The 20348-nt window shown below is 55.0% G+C and overlaps 1 protein-coding gene and 1 long non-coding RNA gene across 3 annotated transcripts; one reads left to right on the forward strand and one right to left on the reverse strand.

Moving 5' to 3' along the window:
- Positions 1-295: 295 nt before the first annotated feature.
- Positions 296-4562, forward strand: LOC123390886. Its single transcript, XR_006605473.1, has 2 exons — positions 296-360; positions 4478-4562. It is a non-coding gene; the product is annotated as an uncharacterized LOC123390886 (long non-coding RNA).
- Positions 4563-10051: 5489 nt separating this feature from the next.
- On the reverse strand, positions 10052-19462 carry LOC101673405 (neuron-specific vesicular protein calcyon). Of its 2 annotated transcripts, XM_045075673.1 has the most exons (7): positions 19444-19462; positions 19091-19317; positions 12817-12975; positions 11644-11757; positions 10961-11074; positions 10439-10806; positions 10052-10199 (listed from the first exon to the last, which is right to left on the reverse strand). In XM_045075673.1, the coding sequence occupies exons 1-6, from the start codon at positions 19445-19447 to the stop codon at positions 10462-10464; spliced, it is 963 nt and encodes a 320-aa protein (XP_044931608.1). In that variant the 5' UTR covers positions 19448-19462; the 3' UTR covers positions 10052-10199; positions 10439-10461. The 2 variants fall into 2 exon arrangements, with proteins under 2 accessions (XP_044931608.1, XP_044931609.1); XM_045075674.1 differs by lacking the exon at positions 19444-19462 and having other exon boundaries at positions 19186-19362.
- Between the last annotated feature and the right edge of the window lie 886 nt (positions 19463-20348).

The following is a 20348-nucleotide window of genomic DNA, read 5'->3' on the forward strand; positions in this document are numbered from 1 at the left end:
ATAAGGAATATTCCCAAGCAGCTGCCGAAACTCTCTTTGTTTCGGGGAAGTTTCCTTGTGTTCTCTGGCCTGACTTAGACTGCTTACCCCCTTCCCCCTTGCTGGTGGGAAAGCATGGTGTCTGCTCCTCTGTTGGGGCTTAGGAGCTCCAAAACTGGGAATCCTTTCTCTGCCTCCTGGCAGCACTTTGTTTCTTCTGTTTTCCCCCTTACGTGTTTCTGTACCAACGTGTGTGCAGCCTGCATGACTGGCCTCTAGATCATGCACCACAGCTCCTTCTCTCTCCACTGTCAAGGAGCAAGAACAACACCCCCTGGACCTAACACCTCCCCACTCCAGATCTTCCCACGCATGTCTCAGGTAAACATTCAAAGTGGAGTGGGGTCCAGGTGGAACGTAAATCAGTATTGGAACTAAGTTAAGATTGTTGGGTTTAATTAAGATAAGATGTGTCTTTGAAGTTACAGCAGTAATCTATCAAAGTTTACTGAAGATCAAATAAGCTTGTGTTACTTGTTAAAATTTGTTAGCAAAGGAATGACTAAACTGATGGTTAATTGTCTGTCTCAAAGTTCTAATGGGTAATTGCTGAAATAGCTTTCAAAGTCTTTGGTAACCTGAAAGTTTTTAAAAGTTTTGCTTGGATGACAAATGGAATTAAATTGTAGACATCTAGGTCCTAACCAAACAGGGATAAAATGCTAAGTCTTTAATTAGTGGATGTAGGTTTGTGCTTTTGACTTCTTACTGCAAAGAAACTAAGAGTATTTAAATCTGTTGGTAAACTTGTTTGCCACTTAACTGATTCATAAATTGCCACCTGAAGAATTCTGTTGTAACAGTTCACAATTGGTTAATAACTAAAGGTGTTTCTAAGAATACAAAGTTCTACTTAGTGTAACTAAGACTGATGGAAATAAAAGGAAACTCTAGGAAAGTAGATGACATGTAAGAAAGACTTAAGGAATGGGAATACATTTTGTTGAAGGTAAGGGAAGGTAATTTTGTCCTAAATGAGATGGTTGTTTAGAAGGAAATGGCTTGGGACAAACCTGAATGCAAAGGAAAGTTGTAGAAGGTTTGTGAAGGGAAATCTTCAGAAAAGGAATTTTATCTATGGTCAAGAATGGATTAAGATTGAATGAATGGGTTTTAAAGGTACATTGGTACAAGACTGAAATTGTCTCTGTTCAAAAGGACAATGTTTTCTTAGATCAATTGATCTGCTGTTAAGAAAATGTAAATGGTTTTCTCTTTGCCTGCCCAGAAAAACCATTTTCTATGTTTTGTTTATTAGGTGTTTAACATCCCTAATTATATTTAGGCATGTGCTTTAAAACTTTCTAAGATTTTAGGAAATGTTGACAGGATTTAAATTGTAAATCTCTTTAACTCAGGCTTTTCCTTGGTATGTGAAGTTGCTCATGAAGTACTACTGAACCAATGATAAACCTTGGATTACATTTGGGAAAATACTATAACTATTTTAGAGATTCTACGCACTTCCTAAAGTTTTAATGTTTTGAGAGATCATCGCTTGATACTGTAATTATGGAAATGTTATGTATCACAGAAATAACCTGATTTCCTTGCAGCTAAATTGTAAATTCCCATGTCTCTTTAGCTCTAACCATATCCATTCTGAGTTTTTGTAATTTATAATTGTTTTAATTCTCTGGTAAAATGAGTTTTATCTTCAAGGGGATTCCTGTAAAGGACTTTCAGGACAAATATAGATATTTGATATACTTGAAAGTCCTAAAACTGAAATGGGTAAGAATTTCCAGAACTGACTAAAGCCACATTCACCAGATTTAGTAACATGGGACTAAATGAACTAAAAGATTATAATGTTGTGTCTCTTAATGTTTTGTCTTATTTTAAACATTGCCGGTTCTCTCTAATGTTTGCTCTTCCAGACTAGGGATACTTTTTCTTAAGTTATCTGTAACTTATAGAGATGTATAAGTGCTCATTTGTAAAAGTGCTCAAAGCATTCAAGCTTTTCTCTCTATATGAACCCTCTGAAACCAAAAGGTCTCAGTAAGCATTCTTCTATGGCAATCAGTCATTTGCATAAGTTCAATAAGAATCTGTTCTCCTTGTAACAGGACACCATTGGAAACTGGTTATTTTACCAAGGCTTTGACTGGAATGTCATATTTGAGAAAGATATGCATAAACTCAGATATGACCAGATAATTTAAAGGAACTAAGGTTGACTTTATGAAACCTGGAGCCATAAAGCCCCTTGGGACTGTTGGCCTGATACCTTTCTTACAGAGTTCCCAGCAGCCCCACCAGGTGAGTAAAGAATGTCACTCCTTGGTAGGTGCAGTCTCGGGAAGAGGAATTCGCCCAAAGGTATTGCAGGCATGCCTCATGGCAAGTACAGGGCTTGGCTTCTGGCCCGGAGAGGCTACTAAAAGTTCAACCTAGAGATTCCTTATACAAAGTTCCAGCAAAGCAGATTCTAAAAGATCTATTGATCACAGTCACTGTTCTTGCTGAGCTTATGTAAATAATGGGCCAAGTTTGTTAAAACTGGACTTGTTTCACAAGTGAATTAGTCCTGATTTCACTATCTCTGTAAATGAGGGTTATTTTAGAGAGAAAAATTGTTTTAGTAACACACCTTTATGGATGTTAAATTCTAGATTTGATTGTCTTTAAATGTTTACCTAAGCTAAACAATTTGAGGTAAACTTCAGAGAAGTTGTACAATAGCTTCTTTAGTTGATCTTACTGTTTTGTGGGGATATTCGCAGACCCCACGGCACATGATTAAACAACTGGAAAATGGGATTGATTCCCCTACAATTGTATAACTTAACTAACCCCTTATGTGTGGCTGGGATAATGAAATTGCCTAAAAGCCAGCCTATTGCACTCCATAGGATCAACTATGGACTTGGAGGCACCGTGGATGACCCCACTTTCTTTATGAATGGATTGAATAATCCATGGGGGACTCCCCTTATCTCTTGACAAGTTTTCTCACTTGCCAGTGATCCTCTGTAATCAGGATATTGTTAAGGCTGGACCACTCAAAGGTCGTCTTCTTGGTTTTCATCCCTTTGTCATATTTATCCTAGAGGCCACCTCTGTTGAGGGTGCAATTGCAAATAGATGCTTTAGCTAAGCATGGAACAGCCCTCCTATAAAAGTGCCTCAAACCTCACTATGGAACTGTCCCTGACTGTAATAACTTCACATCAGGTCCAGATTTGTCTTAGAAGCCAAAGACCACCAATGGATGATGGAGGCCGACTTATTAAATACTGGGCTACACTAACAGATAAGCCAGAAATAATACTTAAAACTTGTCAAACTTTAAACCTAGTTACCTGTATGCCTGAACCTGACCACTGTACTTCTTTCTCTATAGAGCAAAAATGTTCAAAGGTTATTGATCTTGCTTACTCTATCTGGCCAGATTTAAGATGCCCCTGTTAAAAATATGAATGACAGTTTGTTTTCTGATGACAGTAGTTTTCATAAAAAAAAAGAAAAGAAAAGCTAGGTGTGCCAAAGTGCTCACTAGCACTTTGCAATTGCCAAAGCCTAAAAACATTAACACTGACTCCAAATATGCCTTCCTGGTACTACATGCCCATGGAGCTATTTGGAAGGAAAGGGGATTGCTGTCAATCCATAACTCCACAATCCAATATGGGCCTAAGTTCCAAAACCCTCCTTATCGCTATACTAAGGATGGCCTTAGATGTCCTGACAGCAGCCCAGGGGTGGCACATGTGCAATTATCAAGACAGAATGTTGTGTGTACATTCCAGACTATCACAAAAGTATCACAGGACTAATAAAGGATATGAATACCCAGATTAAGGCCCTACAAGATCCTTCTCTCTCAGTGAATGGTTAAGTTCCTGGTTTGAAGGAGGACTATGGCCGAATCTCCTTTTCGGGGCTTCTCATTATCGCCTTATTAACCTTAATATGTTGCTTTGTTCAATGTTTCTCTACTTGGTGCCGAGACTCCATTGCTGCAATGACTTCACCATGACAGACGATCCTTGTCGCGTGAGAGGACGCCTCTTCGCTGTCAGCGCTGGATTCGGCTGCCTCCGCCTTTCCTAACTCCCCTATACATTCCTCCACTGATCAATATTGACCCCAGTAGGTAGGGACAGCTCTACGCCCCTATTCAGCAGGAAGAAGTTACAGAAGATGAGACCTTCCACCTTCAACCACCTTAAAGATTTCAGGGTCAAGATTGTTCAGGGGGGGGAATCAAGGAGCAGGAGGCTGGCTGAGGATGGAGAAGGGGCTGATGCCTTGCACCCCCTCTTCACCCTTCTCCACTGCGAAAAACTGGTTCAACAGATTGCCTTGGCTTACTACTTTGTTGTCATCTATAACGGGCCCTCTCATCATTCTGTTATTAATTCTAACTTTTGGTCCTTGTGTCTTAAACAGGTTAGTACAGTTCATTAAAGATCACCTGTCTGTTTTTCAGACTATGGTACTGACACAGCGATACCCAACTCCTCAAGCAAACAGAGCCCCGGACTAGCTCAATGCAAGGGCAGGACATGCAAGAACAAGACGAATGGATATAAGATTCTATCCATGATCAAGAAAAAGGGGGGAATGAAAGACCCCCCCCCAGTCTTTAAATAATTAACTGCTCTTTTGTTGTGTAAGAGTACCCCCTCCTCCCCTTGCAGTGAAAAGACCCTTCCCCCAGGGTTGAATTCAATGTAACTGCTCTTTTGCCTTTCTGTAACAGCTTGGCTACTAAGGCATGGACACTTGACTCCTGTTTGAACAAGATACCCTCTCCTAATAGCAGGGGCATGGTCATGTAGGCAGGGGGCCACATAGTCACGTAGACAGGATGTCTTTCTGCTGAGTAGTAAGGTCTAACTTCCCCTTCCCGCCGCTCTCTTCGCATGCGTGGGCTAACTGGCCAGTTCTGCTTCTGTAAGATTGCTTTGTCTGCTTTCACATGTGGGTCCCCTGATCCACTCCACTAACACCAAGTATGCCTTTTTCAAAAGTTCAAACTGTCCACCAATCAGTTGCGCCCCACCCAAAACTTGTTTGTACCTGTCTATAAAAACCCGGCACCACCCCAGCCGGGGGTGCTCAGCTAGCAGGAGCTGCTGACCACCCGCAGGCGCGCGCTGACCACCCGCAGGCGCCTGCGTAACAATAAAGAACCTCTTGCTGATTGCATCCAGTGGCAGTGTTGGATTCTTGGGTAAGGGGATCCGCGGGTCTTTCAACCCAAGACATCTAGTTAATCAAGTTCAACACGTTTGCGAAAGGTCTTTTAAAAATTAGAGACTGACTATATCAGATGTATAAGTTAATTGCATTTTGATCACAGAGCATGAGAAGACTCACTAACAGAAACGTAACTGGGTTCACAAGTCAGCTTTTTTTTTTTTTTTTAAAGATTTTATTTATTTATTTGACACAGAGAGATCACAAGTAGGCAGAGAGGCAGGCAGAGAGAGAGAGGAGGAAGCAGGCTCCCTGCTGAGCAGAGAGCCCGATGCGGGGCTCGATTCCAGGAACCTGAGATCATGACCTGAGCCGAAGGCAGCGGCTTAACCCACGGAGCCACGCAGGCGCCCCACAAGTCAGCTTTTAAACGGAGCTTGAAAGGTTGGGGACGCTGGGGGAGGGGTTCAGGACAGACCCCTCAGCCCGGGCCAGGCTGGGGGTCGTTGGGTGCTGAGGGCACTTCAGATCCTGCAGGCCCAAGACACACTCCTGTTCCCCCTTAACGACACAGAAGAAATGAAGTTGGGGTCTTTCCCCAAATAAGGGTGACAAGCAGATCGATCTCATCGGAGTGACCTATCTGCACGGCAAACCTCTGCCCTTCTTATCGCCCTGCGAAGAGCACCCTTTCCTCTCAAGTCCCAGGCCACCCCTTTCTGTGAGGTGACAGATGGACCTCATCTGCACGACTTTGAAGTCCCCACGCCTGCTGATTCCCCGGACCGCACAGACGGATGCCGTTAGGTTTGACTTTGTCCGGCGCCTCTGTCTCACGTCCATGCGATTCTCGCTCAAGCCAGACGGGCCTTTGAGGGGAGGGAATTGTCGCTCCCTGGCCCTGGTTTGAATTTTCAGGTATAAATCATGACATTTGTAAAGTAAAAGATTTTAAGCAAGACCGCTCCAGGGAATTTGCCCCGAAGGTAAATCTCTGCAGCACAGAGCACAGACGCAAAATTATTCACTGCAGGCGGGGAACGGGCGGGGGCCGTCCTGCCGGGTCAGGAGCCAGGAGAGCGCTCACACCGGCGGCCGGTGATTCTCAGTGCCTGTAAGGGACCGCGTGGCAATAAAAAATGCTCTTGGGGCGCCTGGGTGGCTCAGTGGGTTAAAGCCTCTGCCTTTGGGGGCACCTGGGTGGCTCAGTGGTTAAGCCACTGCCTTCGGCTCAGGTCATGATCTCAGGGTCCTGGGATCGAGCCCCGCATCGGGCTCTCTGCTCAGCGGGGAGCCTGTTCCCCACCCCCCTCTCCGCCTCTCTGCCTGCTTGTGATCTCTGTCCGTCAAATAAATAAATAAAATCTTGGAGAAAAATAAAATAAAAAATGTTCTTGGCCCTTGTCCCCTTGCCCTTGGCAGGGCTCCGAAAACTCGGGATCTCGCGAGAGCCCGGGTGACTTTCATGACTCAGAGCCACGCCCGAGTTGACCCAAACGACACAGGTCTGGGTGGTGTGGAGGCTGCTCCCGCCTGGCCTGGGGGCCGGAGGGGGCGAACAGGGGCGACAGGCTCTGGGGCAAGGAGCTCGGGGCTTCCGAGGTGCGCCTGTGCCCACAGCCGGCGCCTCTCCCTGAGCTGTGTACTTCGTCACAAACGAGTACCCCGCTCAGTGCTTTCCGGAGTTCTCGAAGTCATGCTCCTGAGTTATCAAATCGTAAGACAAGGCATGATCCCCCCACTCGGTGGTCGAGTGGGACAGGAACGTGGGTGGCCAAGAGACCTGACGCTTGTGACGGAGCTGGAATCAGGCGGGCTCCTGAGACCAAGGCCTCCACTTGTGGGGTCTGTGCTAGTTCTGGGGAGTTGATGTCGGCATAGGACTGAATTGCAGGACACCCAGGCTGTGTCGGAGAATTGATTGTCTTGTGTGGGGGAAATCCTTACAGTGAAAAATGTCAAACGGGACAAATAAAATGGGAAACTGATTTCCCTCAGGGGCGGGAGGGAGCCGCTCCCGTGTCGGAATCCTGTTAATGTTTTACATACTGAATAGTAGGATACAATCAATAAAATGGGGAAGGACCCAGAAACAGTGCAAGCCGCCATAGTGAGTCCGTTCGGTGTCCGCAGGGCAGCACAGACACAGGGACGCGAGGAGCACAGAGGTTTAACTACAGCTTTGCGCTCAAACTGAAGACAGACTCCAGAGCGGCCCCAACGCTAGTCCTGCGCATCTGAGACCCATGCTAGGGCTTACCAGTTTTGAAAAGGATGCCCGTGTTTTCTAACCCTAAGCAAACAAATACACCGAGAACAGGTTTTTCTGTGTTGGAGGGGGGCATTATCAGTAAGAGTAAGGGAGGGGGGAACTAGAATGAACCGGATGTTTTGGGGTTGGGATTAGAGGCGTCACTCCGAAGTCATGGAGATGTGTGCACATGGTTGGCGCACAGTCTACAGGTGTCTGAGCGTGCTGTGTGGACTCGTGGGGACTGATCCGTGCACGCACACACACTCGCACACCCATGTGCGTGTGTCTATGTGCACACCCAGATGCACAGAGAGGAGGGAAACGCAGGTCGTGCGTGTGTGACTGTGAACGTCATGCCTCATGTATCACACAGACCGCGCCGGCCCGATGCACCGAGGGGCCGGAGGAACACCCGCGACCGGCTCCCAGACCGCCGTGGCACCAGTCAAGCCTGGAGCATCTTCGTGCCAGAAAGTTAGGAAGTGCCCAGAGACGGACTGCCCTGAGCCAGCTACGAAACAACGTGAACACAAAAGCAAACACTGACGATGGGTTTAACCGATCGGAAGATGGGAATCAGTGGGCCGCGCTGACGTACAAAAATGAAAGGGGAGAAGAGAGAGCTTGTCTTTACGTCAGCTAGCTACGAGTAGAAAAAATGCTGAATTCAGACAGTCGCCTCTTGGAAAATGCAGCATGACTGATCCAGACAAGAATCGCCGGGGGATGCTAAACGGGGGTTGGTGAGGACCAAAATACTCACATCGTCTGAGAGTATCTTCCCACAAAACGTGTATTAATTTCCAAAGGGCAAATGGTAAGGTCACGAGGCCCACCAAAGCCACCTTAGCAGAGTGATCTAAGCCAACCGCGGGGCGGACAAGCGGACCTCACGTGGCTCCTGACGCCCCACCCATGTGACACTGAGGGGACACGGCCTCACTCCTGGGGACGCAGCCGCCGGCTGCTCGCGACAACACGCTTCACGCACGCAAGCTGAGGCCAGGCCACAGATGACACGGCCTGCGTGCTTCACGCCGTGAAGGTCACCACACACAGACTGAGCTGCCCCCGGGGAGAAACCACGAAGGAGGTGTGGCCGGCTCTTGGACCGCATCCCAGGCCAGATGGTTCTTTTTTTTTTTCTTTTTTTTGCTATGAAGGACGTTGTTGAGACAGTTGGGAAAATATTACTAAGGAACATGAATTAAATAAGAGTATTGCATCAAAGTTAAGTTCCTGATTTTGACCATTGCACAAAGTGACGTAAGAACACGCCCTCCTTGGGCAATCCACACTGAGCTATTTAAGAGTTGAGAGGCGACTCTCTCCCCAAGGCTCAGAAGCACTTCGGTCAGGTGACAGTCACAGAGCCGGTACCTGCTCTGTCATCTTCAGATGACAGTCATGACTGGCAGGTGAGTGGATGGATGGATGGAGGGCTGGCTCGACAGACAGGAGCCCAGTGATGAGGGACACAGTACTCACAGCCCATCCCTGACCTGTCCACCCCCATGCCCCCCACCTGGCCTCCAGTGTGTCCGTGGTTTCTCAGAACACCTTGAACACCCGTCTCGCTTCCTGGTCACTGCCCCCTGTTCCATAGCTGCTCAGACCCCTCACCTTGCCTCCTTGGTCTGGAGGCTGGATGGTCTCACGTTGTCTGAGTGCCGGGCCCTGTGTCCCCCCACAGGACAGCACTAGGGCCAAGAGGGGCCTCCTCCAGGACTCTGACCCAGGTCACCCAACACTAGGTGGCCCCATTGAAAAGGCCGGTCTCTTTCCTGTCTGGTTCTTTTGCTTGAGCTCCCGAGGGTGTCCCCCCTACCCCCATCCCAGCCCTTGATGCTAGGTCTTGAGCTCACCTCTCACCAGGTGGGGTATCGGGGCCTAGGATCAAAGCCTCAGAGGAGGACAGGTACTGGAGTAGGGGCCATGGTCAGGCCTAGCCGGGCAGGAGCAGACCTGGGCTTCACAGGGCCGAAGCAGAGGGGGAGGGGTGGTGCTGTGGGCTGGGTAAACGGACTCCTGCTAACTCTGACACCCTCTGACCTCCCACCTCCTCTCTAGCTCCAAGGGAGTGGGCGGTGGGGGTGCCCTGGGAGCAGGGAGCCCTCTCATGTCCCAGGAAGGGGGTCACGTCCCCTCTTCCGTGGCCCAGGGCCCTGTGGACCCATGCATTCTCTCATTTCTTCAGTGACTCTCTGCTATGGGCGAGGCGGTTGAGTTGGGGTCAGGAACCGGGCCTGCTTGCTCAGAACAGGGGGATTCAGCCACTCCTGTCAAATCCCGGGGGGGGGGGGGTGTGCAGGCGCAGCGGGAGGAGGAGCTCTGCTGCAGGGGTGCTGGGGGAGTCAGGGCTGGAGCTCAGGTCCCAGAGGATTCCCTGAACAGCTTATTTCTTTGCAGCGAGCCCAGCAATGGACCACACAAAGCACAGTCCACGCTGGGTCTTGGCGCCCAGGCTGGCTCCCTGCCCGTCCACCGCGGCTCTTCGGGATCCTTCAGGGGTCCCTCTGGGCAGTCGCGGGAGACAGGACGGCAGGAAAGGAAAGAGGGCAGGGAAGAGGCCCGCGGGTCGGAGGATGCTCAGGACAAACACGAGACCCAGGCGGATGTGAATCTTTACTTAGAGAAAAGCGACAGAGCTACAAGCTCGGGCTGGGGGCAGGGGCATCAGCGAGTTCTGGAAGCAGGAGCACGACCACAGCGCGGGAGAGCGGCGGGCGAGGGCGGTCACAGGTGCCGGCGGGCGCTGCCAAGACAGAGGGGAGGAGGGGCGAGAGCCGCGCTGCGAGGCGGGCAGGTGACCCCCCACCGCCCACCTGCGTGGTTAGGAGCGCGTGGCTGAGCCCCCCACCCCTTCGCTTCCAGGTCGCGGGACACCCCCCCACCTCCGCTTCCAGTTCACCCGGCATCCCCCCTCCATCACCCCCGCCCCCGCACACACACTACGCCACCCATCAGTCCCCGCCCGGCCCCCAGCACACCTACCCGGGCTGCAGGCGCCGAGGCCGTCACTGCGGGGCCGGGGGCGGGGCGCTGCCGGCCGCCTTCCGCGCCGCCTCTTTCTCTCCCGGCGCGGCGACCTTGCTGGGGGGCTCGGTGGCCGGCCCCGCCCCCGCCCCCGCCCCCGTCCCCGCCGCCGCCGCCGCCGCCGCCGCCCCCGCTGCGCCCGCCTGGGTGGGCGCCTTGGGCCCTTCCTTGACGGCGCGGTAGCTCTCCCCCCAGGCCGAGGGCGTCTCGGTGCCGTGCTTGCGGCTCAGCGGGTAGGCCCCGATGGCCGCCAGGATGCTGCGGTGGCGCTCGGGGTCCATCTCGGTGTAGTACATCTCCAGGGTCAGCGGGGTGCAGATCTTGTGCTGCGGGAGGGGGCGGGTCAGGGGCGGCGCCGGAGGGGGTCTTCCCTCGGGGCGGGGGGAGGGCAGGCAGCGGGGACACGGGGCGGGGACACTCCGCCCGGTCGGCCTGGACTGCCCCACTCCCCAAGCGGTCCCGCTGCTCGCCAGGCCTTACCCGAAGCAGGAAGCCGTCGGGGCAGGTGAACTGGTCATACCAGATGGCCTTGTACATGATCAGGACACAGCCCAGCAGCGCCATGGCAAAGGCGATCATCCGCGCCGTGGGCAGCTGCGGGGCGGGCAAAAGGACAAGGACGCTGTCGCGGGGGTTGTGAAGCCTGGCGAGGGCCAGGGCAGCCATCAGGGGCTCACTGGCCCCTGGGGGCAGGGGCGCTTCTAGCTCCAAGCCCGGGAGGAAAGGAGAGGGAGCAGTTTCCACTGATGGAAAACAAGCGGCCTTAGAAATGCTGTGCTACAAAGAACAAACACCATCCTTTCGTGAGGAGAAAGTATTAGCCAGATGGGGGCAGAAGTGACCTTCCTTCCTGCGCACCAAACCCGAGTCACTAAGGAAGGGACACGTGAACCCCTGGGAAAAACGGGGCCCCCGCAGGAGCAGGGGCGGCCCAGACTGGCTCTGCACAGCGGGCCTGAAGGCAGCTGCTGCCCTCACCCCCTTTATAGCAGGAGGAAGGCTTCTGGCTGGGCTGAGAGCAGGTGAGGGAGCAAGGGGCCCCCGCCGACCTGGCTGGTGGCTGGGCTCCGTGCCTGCAGCTGCTCCGCCCTCCCCATCTCCCCTGCCCTGCCTCCCCCTGGAAGTGACCACTGGGCAGCATGGGACGGGGTTGGGGGGGTTACCCTGCGCCCTTCCTCTGGGTGGTTACAGGCCAGCTTCTGGGCCTCCAGGTCAGGGAACTTCTTTGGCTGGTCCGGGGAGGAAAGCTGATATTCCGTCTGCGTCTTGATAACCACCTGCAGAGAGAGGTGACCCAGGAAGACCCTAAAGGGGGAGGACTAGGAGGGGTGCAGGGGGCCGCTGCCCGGCAGCGGTGTGGGTGCTGCCCAGCCGCCAGGACTGTCTAGTGGGCTAGGCTCCCCTGGTTACAAGCCAAGACTAGGGGAAGAGGGATGCTGGATGCCTGCTGGGCCGTGGCGGCCTGGGGGCCCACAGATGGAGCCCCTCAATCTGCTGGCTGCCTTCAGTTCTAAGGGTGTCAGCTCTCCCTGCTAGGACTGCCCCGTAGCTGTTCCACAGCTCGGCTCCTTCCTCCAGGAAGTACACCTCCCCCTCTGGCTCCCAGAGTCTCGAGGCCCCTACCACGATGTGGCCCAGGCAAGTGCTGTGTGAGCTCCCAAGGGCAAACAGTGGGCCCACCTGTCTGTCAAGAACAGGGTCCAGCACTAGAGCAGACACCACTGAAGCCTGCCTAGATCCTTGGAGAACTGCCCTCGGCCAATGGGTGGAGCACACCTGTCACACCTGTCAATGCCTGAGGTCCCCACCCCGTGGTCCCCAGACGAAAGTTGACTGATGTGGGCACAGATGGCTGCCGCCTGCCCTCCTGCTGGGACAACTCCTGGTGATGGTCACACTCCAGAGCGCAGGTGGGGTGAGGCAGGGCCGCTCCAGAGCTGGGCCTGCTTCCTCCAGATTCCTCCAAAAGCTGCGCCCTCTCAGTCACGGCCCAAGGACCCTGCCTCGGGCCCACAGGGAAGGCATCTTCCTTGCGGAGACCCTGCCGGGTGGCACCATGTGTTGGGCACTGTCTGCAAGATGGCATGTGAGTCCTGACGGTCAGCCTGCAGCCAGTCCCCCTCACAGTGCACAGGTGACTCTGGGCGACCAGCTGGAGAGCTGACCAGTTCGCACAGAGAGCCTGTGGCCAACTAGGGTTCTGGCCCAGCCCAGCCCTTCCTCTGCTTGCTCTCCTGTGTGCTGAGGGGAGACCACATCTAAATAACCCGTAGCCCACGGCCCTCTATTCCCAGGACAGGCTTGGAACGGCCCTTCATGCCAGCCGAGGCCCTCACCTGGTCAGGGAAAGGCGGCTGGAGCTGGCTCACATCCAGGGGGCTGATCAGAGGGACGCTGTCCGTGGTCGCCCCGTCCTGGTCCCCGGGGTCTTTGCCCGGCTTGCCCGAGAAGCTGCAACCCAGCTTCACCATGGTGAGCGGTGGTCCTTGTCCTGTCTGGAGGTAGTCACATGTCACTGCCCGCTCACCACCTAGCAGATGTCCACGCGAGCTTGCGAGGCTGGCCCCAGTGGACACTTAAAGGGAGGATGCCCAGAAGAACTTGCATTCTCTCGGTAAGTTTCTGTGTTATCATGCCAGAGCAGGGAGGCCACGCGCAGACAGGCCCTCCTCCGAGGCCAGATTGGGCCTCTGTCCCTTCCTGACTTCTGGTCTCCCCACGGGCCCCAGAGTTGGGCACCGGGTGGTGTCTCTGACCGGTGAATGCCCAGACACTCAACACTGGCGCAGTCCGCCGGCCAGCAGATTCTAGCGCATACCCTGAGAGCAGCTACCTTGCTCAACGACAATGACCCCAGGGAGCCTGGGGGCTCTGTTGGTTCATGGTCCGACTCTGGATTTCAGCTCAGGTCATGATCTCAGGGTCGCAGGATCGAGGCCCACATCTGGTTCCCTGCTTAGTGGGGAACCACCTGCTTGAGATTCTCTCTCTCCCTGCCCCTCCCCCACCTCTCTTTCTCTTAAAGAAGATCTTTTTAAAAAGTCATTTGATTAATTTCAATAATATCTGGGTGGCTCAGTGGGTTACGCCGCTGCCTTCGGCTCGGGTCGTGATCTCAGGGTCCTGGGATCCAGTCCCGCATTGGGCTCTCTGCTCAGCAGGGAGCCTGCTTCCTCCTCTCTCTCTCTCTCTCTCTCTGCCTACTTGTGATCTCTGTCTGTCAAATAAATAAATAAAATCTAAAAAAAAATAATATCTGGAAAGTATTTGACAAGATTCAACATCCATTTATTATTTTGAAAGTCTATTAGCACTCTAGGGGCGTCCTTAATCTGATTGATAACGGCCAGCCACAAAATTCCCTACGCCAACCCTTACTGCTCGTGAACAGTGAAAGCTTTGTCTTCAAGATGAGGAAGGAGATAAAAAGGCCTTTTATTATCAGTTCTATAAACCATGGTGCTGGAAGTCTGAGCCAGGCTGTAGGGGAGGAGAAGCGGACGGGAAAGGCCTGGAGATCAGGTGATACAGTCACTGCTCACGGACTGGACGTCGTGTGTGTAGAAAATCCACGTGAATCTGTGGACCCATGACCAAGCCTGGAGGGAGAGTCCAGCAGGGTCCGTCCAAGGCTTTTATATTTCTATGTAGCGGTGACAAAAAATTAGAAAATAAGCTTTTGAAAGACTCCATTTAAATGGTATTGGAAATGTCAAATGCTCAGGAGAAGACTTCAGGGCAATGGGGGAATCCCACATGGAAAATCATGGAAGACCTCAGGCAAGACATCATTGACTAAGACGAAGGGAAACCCAACTTCCTTGATAAGTGGGGAACAAAACGGGCATGGATTTTGGGAGGTTCCAAGTTTAAACATGTTCCTTTTCCCCCAAACTGTATCTGTAGGATGAATAAATGCCAGTGGACAGGGCGCCTGGGTGGCTCAGTGGGTTAAGCCGCTGCCTTGGGCTCAGGTCATGATCTCAGGGTGCTGGGATCGAGTCCCGCATCGGGCTCTCTGCTCAGCAGGGAGCCTGCTTCCCTCTCTCTCTCTCTCTCTGCCTGCCTCTCCATCTACTTGTGATTTCTCTCTGTCAAATAAATAAATAAAATTAAAAAAAAAAATGCCAGTGGACAGCCCAGCAGAATTTCTGTGTGTGTGAACTCGCCAAACATCGTAATTTTGGGGACAAGAACACATGTGACATCTTGTGAATGAGCAAGAGGGGACTCATCTGCAGGCGTCCAGCTTACACGGCTGTGCGGTCCTGATGTGGATGCACAAAGCCCCATGTGACACACACATGCATGGACCACGGACTTGTGACAGAGTTGCTGTGCAAAGCAGGGGGCATGGCCGCCTGTGGATAAACTGATGTCCACATGGAAAACAGGGCACCTAAGCCCTGCCTCTCTGCACACACAGAAATCTACTCCAGGTGGGTATGCCTCAGTTGGGAAGGCATCTTGAAAGTAACACAGGAGAATATTTTCCTGGTCTGGGGGAGGGAAGAGTTCCTCAATATGAAAATTAAGTATCAACCATAAAAAGACTACATTAAAATTAAGAACTCCCACTTATCCAAACATAGCCTTCAAAAATGGAAACAGAAAGCAAGAGTGGAGAAGATATTTGGAACATTTCATGGCAAAGGACCTGAGGCTCATCCACCAGAAATGCTCAGGTCCTAACCCCCACTACTTGTGAGTGTAACCTCACTAGGAAACAGGGACCTTGCTGATGAGACCAAGTGAAGATGACGTCATACTGGATTACGGGGCCCTAGCCCATTGACTGGTGTCCTTACAGAAGGGGGAAATTTGGACACACACAGGGAGGTGGTCATGTCCAGAAGGAGGCAGGGGTTGGAGGGAAGCATTCACAAGCGAAGGGATGCCTGGGGTTGCCAGAGCTGGCAGAGGCAGAAAGGATCCTTCCCTGGAGCCTCAAAGGGAACACAGCCCTTCTCAGCCCTTGATTTCCAGCTTCTTGCCTCCAGCGCCTGTCAAAGAAGAAATGTCTGTTGTTTCAAGCCACCCACTTCTGCTCATGCATTACAGCCACCCAAGGAAGCCAGGACAGGCAGATGTCTGTCTAAAGAGTGTGAAGAACGGCTCGAGCTGATAAAGAGAAAGAAAGAGAATCCTAATTGGAAAATGGACAGCGAAGGATTTCAAATGTCCATGGATACTAACAAGCTGCCCCCTCATTCGTCCATGAGGGAGACAAATTAGAACCAGCTTAAGATACACCAAAGCCCATCCAAGTCCAGGAGAGCTCAAGGAGCAAAGGATGCCATGCAGGTGGCGTGGACCCACATAATCCACACGTGTCCAACTGGGACCAGCCCTCACTCCAGGCGGACACCCAGCACGCACGAGCGTGGAGAGCAGCGCTGTTCCCAGAAGTACTCACCACCGCACAACATCCAGAAAGCAAGTAAATGGATGAGGCATTCCTACCCAGTGAAGGGTCACAGCTGCGGGCAGGCACAGCCCCAAAGCCCACCAGATGAGGCCAACAGAAGCCAGGCACAAAGGCAGCTTCAAGAACAAGCCATCTCTAACCATAACCTTTAGGAACCAATCACGGGCAATTAGGGACATGCACTCTGGAGGTCCAGAGGAATTCATTGCTTCTGAGTCTGGAGAGTCTGGGGGGGGGGGGCTTTGGGGGAGGGAGCAGCTTCGAGGAGAGGTGGGATTTCTAGTCTTCACTTCGATGGTGGATGACTGGGGAGCACTTACCTTGAATCATCAGGCTGCACGTCTTTTTTATGTCCTCTTCTGAATAGTCATTGTATTTCACAACAAAAAGTGTTCCAAATGATTGAAACCAACAACCAAAGGACAGCAGGTTGGTGGCGGAGGCCCAGCTACCCCATACCCTCCAAGTCCAGGATTTGGACCCTGACTTTCGCCTGAACAGAGAAAGTGAGCCCCTTGGCCATGGTGGCCTGGTTGTCCCTCGACTACCTTCCTTGTGAGGACTCAAGGGCAGAGCCCCAGGGGCTGTGCTCCCCTCCCTGGCCACCGCCTGCACCCATCCTGCAAAGACTGCTGTGCCTCTGAAGCCCCAAACACCTCTCCCCCTCCCCCCCAGCACAGGTGCCCACCAGGCCCAGAGGTGACCCAGCCTCTCACAACCCAGACGCCAGGACAAGCAGGGTGGGGCTACAGGACGGGGGAGCTCCCACCCAGAGCAGAGAGATGCCGGGATGGAGAGTGTGCCCAGTGCTGGGCAGGGAGATGAGGGCTGTGGAGGATGGGGGGGGGGGGGGGGGGGGGGGGGGGGGGTAGCAGGAGCCGCACTGTGGGCCCTGCGAGATGCGGCCGGCTGGGCAAGAGGGGCCACCCCCTCGTGGGCTTCCCGCCACGGAGGAATGTCCCCTTGGGGCCCTGAGCTGGGGCCCTCCCTTGGATTTATGCGCCAGGCCCAGGGCTCTTACAGGTCAGCAAAGCGCCCCCAACTCCACTCCCTGGCTGGAGAACTTTCCCTGAGGAGTGTGGGGCTTGGCAGGGGAGCGGCCTGGGGAGGACTCACGGACGCCTCCGCACCTGCCGGACAGGCGGGTGATGGGTTATTCTTCACGCGGACCCCGCGACAAGGTCCCCTCTCTGTGAGGCAGAGATGGACCCGGGGCCATCGGAGTACAAATATGAAGAGGTCGGGCTTTCCAGCGCGAGGAGGAAAAAGGCTCAGAAGCGCCGGCAAGGTGCCACGGAGGTAGGGACACGGAGGTAGGGACGGCAGGGAGGGGGTGGGGTGGGGGAGCGGCAAGTGGCCAGGGCTGGAGGAGCTCCGCAGGGGCGGGAGGGGTGTGCCACTCCAGTGCGAGGGGGCCGGGGGCCTTCTGGTGTCAGTGCCCCCGCGGCTCACCAGTCCAGCCTGCCATCCGCAGGGGAGAGCGCGGAGGGGCAGAGTGTGCGACAGACCGTGCGTGACCCCCCCCCAGCCCCCCTGCCCCGCAGCCCCGCAGCCCCGCAGCTCCGCCACTCGGGTTGGTGGCCACGCCCGCTGGAAGGCTGGCCCGGGTCTGCCCAGTCTCCCCACAGGAGGCCTCCTCCTACCAGGAGCTCCGCCTCTGGGGTCCTCTACAGCCAAACCTAAGCTCCAACTCCTCCGACAAGGCGTGACGTCTGTGTTACGTCACCGCGGGTTTCCATGGAAACGGAGCCGGGGATGACACATCTTCATGAAGGAAAGGAGCCATTTGGGGCCTTCTGGACTCTGCGCGTCTGGTTCCAGGCCTCGTGCCCCAAGCAGAATGACGGGGAAGGGGCTGGGCTGCGGGTGCGACCCCCCCCTGCCCCCGAATTCATCTCCCATGCTGAGTCATGGGGGCCTCCGGGGAGGCTGGCTGGGCTCATTCACACCACAGACACAGCTCCGCGGACTAGGGGTTCGCCCCCTCTCCTCCCGCCGCCCCCCGTCCGCCCTGCGCTGTAATAGTCTTCTCCAGCGGCTCATCTGCTCCCCACCCCGTGGACTCGTGGGTGGGGGCGGTGTAGGCTCCTCTCCGATGTTTGGGGAGGGGGCAAGGGACAGGTGGGGAGGCTGTGCGGACGGACGGACGCACGCAGGGAGAGGCGGGACGAGGGCCCTGAGCTGAGCGCACTACAGAAACCCCGCGGCAGATCCGCGGGCGCGGACTCGCGTTCACCGCCCCCCTCGTCTGCTGCGTCACGCAGGAGGGCGCGCGCCCGTGCGCAGGGGCGCGGGCTTGTGCGGGCTGGGCGCGAGCGTCCCGCGCCTGTCGGGAGCGTGCATGTCACTGCGGAGCGCAGGGCACTGCGTGCTTTGCTGAAAGCCCTCGGAGCACGCGCCTCCGCCCCCGCGCCCCTACACCCCGCCCCCCGCCCCAGCCGCAGCCCTGGGGCCGGTCCTGGGTTCGGCTTTTGGTTCAAGGGTAGGTGAACTGCGAGCGCAGCCCACGGAGGAGGGCTCCTGGGAGGAGAAGCGCGGGGCGGCCCCCAGCTTCGGCTTCCCACACACCAGCCACCTGTGGCCCCGCGTCCTGGGGCTGCGGCAGGTGGTTCTGGAGAAAGACCCCTCTGCCTGCCTCCTGACCGCCACCAGCCGCCCCCGCCACGGCCACCCCGCTGTCGGTGCCAGCAGAGCTTCTCCGTGATCTGTGCCTCCGCCGCCTTGTGCCTCCGCGCCCCGCCGCCCACCCCCCGCCACTCCCCCCGGCCCCAGGTCTCTCCCACCCTCAGACAGAGCTGAACGGATTCTGGAACCGGCACCCCCTCCCCACCTCAGGGACGCCCCCCTCCCAGTGTCTCTCTCAGACCGTGGCGGGCGCCTTGATGTTCAGCAGTCCGACCCCCCCACCCCCAGCGCGCCCGCCGAGCTGCCCCACTGTGCGGAGATCCGGGCAGCCGTCGGGTCTGTGCAAGGCTGGATACCTACGGTTCTTCAGGAAGGTCCGGGCAGTGGCTCACCCCGCGGAGGCCCCCGATCGTCCGGGAGGCCTGGGGACAGCTTCCCCGCTCCCGTCAGCCGAGACCCCAAGGGAGGACCCCGGCTCGACCTGGCCGCCATTGGGTCAGCCGCAGTGACCCCCCCCATCCCTGCATACGCATCTCGCACACGCACCGCACACGCACCTGTACACGTAGCTCACACACCCGTGCACACTCCCCTGCACACACTCGGCCCCCCTTGTCCCCGCTCCACAAGGAGAAAGGTGGAAATGGCTCACAGGCGGCTCCAACGGCAGCTGCTGCACGATGCGGTCGCAGGACGAGGATGCGGAGGAAGGATGCGGTTCCAGACGCTTCGCAGCCGGGGCGGGGCGGGGGAGGGGCCGAGCCGAGACCGAGGCTGCTGTTGCCTGGAGACGCAGGCGGAGGGACGTGAGCATTTGCGTCTGCCGCCCCGCTGCGCCCCCACTGCGCCCCCCCTTCCCACTTCCCCCTGGAGCTGTGCGGGGTGGGGGGGGGCAAAGCCTACTACGCACACATCACACACTCACACCACCTCACTGCAGGGGAGCGCACACCCTGGCCAGCCGAGCCTGGGCGGCTTCTCCGCCTGGAGGTATCCGGGCTGCCGCCCACCCTCCACCCCCGGCCTTGGTCAGGTGCTCAGACTTAACTTCTTGCTCGCCTTGGTTTGGCCTTCACACCCCGAGAGGAAGGCCTCCTCCTCATGTCTCAGCGCCTGAAGCCCCGGGGCCGTCCGCGTTCCCGGGGCAAGCCTGGCCTTCTTGGGCACCGTTGTGCCTGAGCCCCTGCGCCGCGCCCCCTTAGAGAAGGCATTTCTAGGCATTAGGTAGGCCATGGAGTGCGGCGCTCCGCCTGGCTGGGGTCGGGCTCCACATCCCCGGCTCCGAGCTGATGGAATACAGCATGTTACCAGCGACTGGCCCCTTCTGCTGCTGAATAAAATGTAAATAAAGCCACGGTCTGGCTGGGCCCCTTTTATCCACCGGTGGGCACCTGGACAGTCTCCAGCTTTGTCTACAGTAGACGGTGTTGCTGGGAACGTCCTCCGTGTGTTTGTGTGGACATTGGCCTCACTTCTCTGGGTAGGTACCTAAGAGTGGAATTGCTAGGCCAGATGGTAGCTTACGTTGAATTTTTAAGAAAATGCTAACCTTGGGGCGCCTGGGTGGCTCAGTGGGTTAAGCCACTGCCTTCTGCTCAGCCCCTCCCCCGCCCCGCCCCGGCTGCTTCCCTTCCTCTCTCTCTTCCTGCCTCTCTGCCTACTTCTGATCTCTCTCTCTGTCAAATAAATAAATAAAAATAAATCTTAAAAAAAAAGAAAATGCTAACCTTTTCCCAACGGGGCTGCACCATTTTACACTGGCACCGGAAATGTCTGAGGGTTCCACTCTCTCCACCTCCTGCTAATACTTGTTAC

The sequence above is a fragment of the Mustela putorius genome, unplaced genomic scaffold (genome assembly GCF_011764305.1).
Source record: "Mustela putorius furo isolate JIRA1106 unplaced genomic scaffold, ASM1176430v1.1 tig00000148_pilon_pilon_pilon, whole genome shotgun sequence".
In the NCBI taxonomy this organism is placed as follows: Eukaryota; Metazoa; Chordata; class Mammalia; order Carnivora; family Mustelidae; genus Mustela; species Mustela putorius.

What these genes read in the sequence shown, in the direction of transcription:
- LOC101673405 (XM_045075673.1), bottom strand. An exon ending in AGCCGCCTTTCCCTGACCAG is followed by an intron (nt 11,758 to 12,816) that starts GTGAGGGCCTCG and finishes CTCTCTCTGCAG; the next exon opens with GTGGTTATCAAGACGCAGAC. An exon ending in CCGACGGCTTCCTGCTTCGG is followed by an intron (nt 10,807 to 10,960) that starts GTAAGGCCTGGC and finishes CCCCTCCCGCAG; the next exon opens with CACAAGATCTGCACCCCGCT.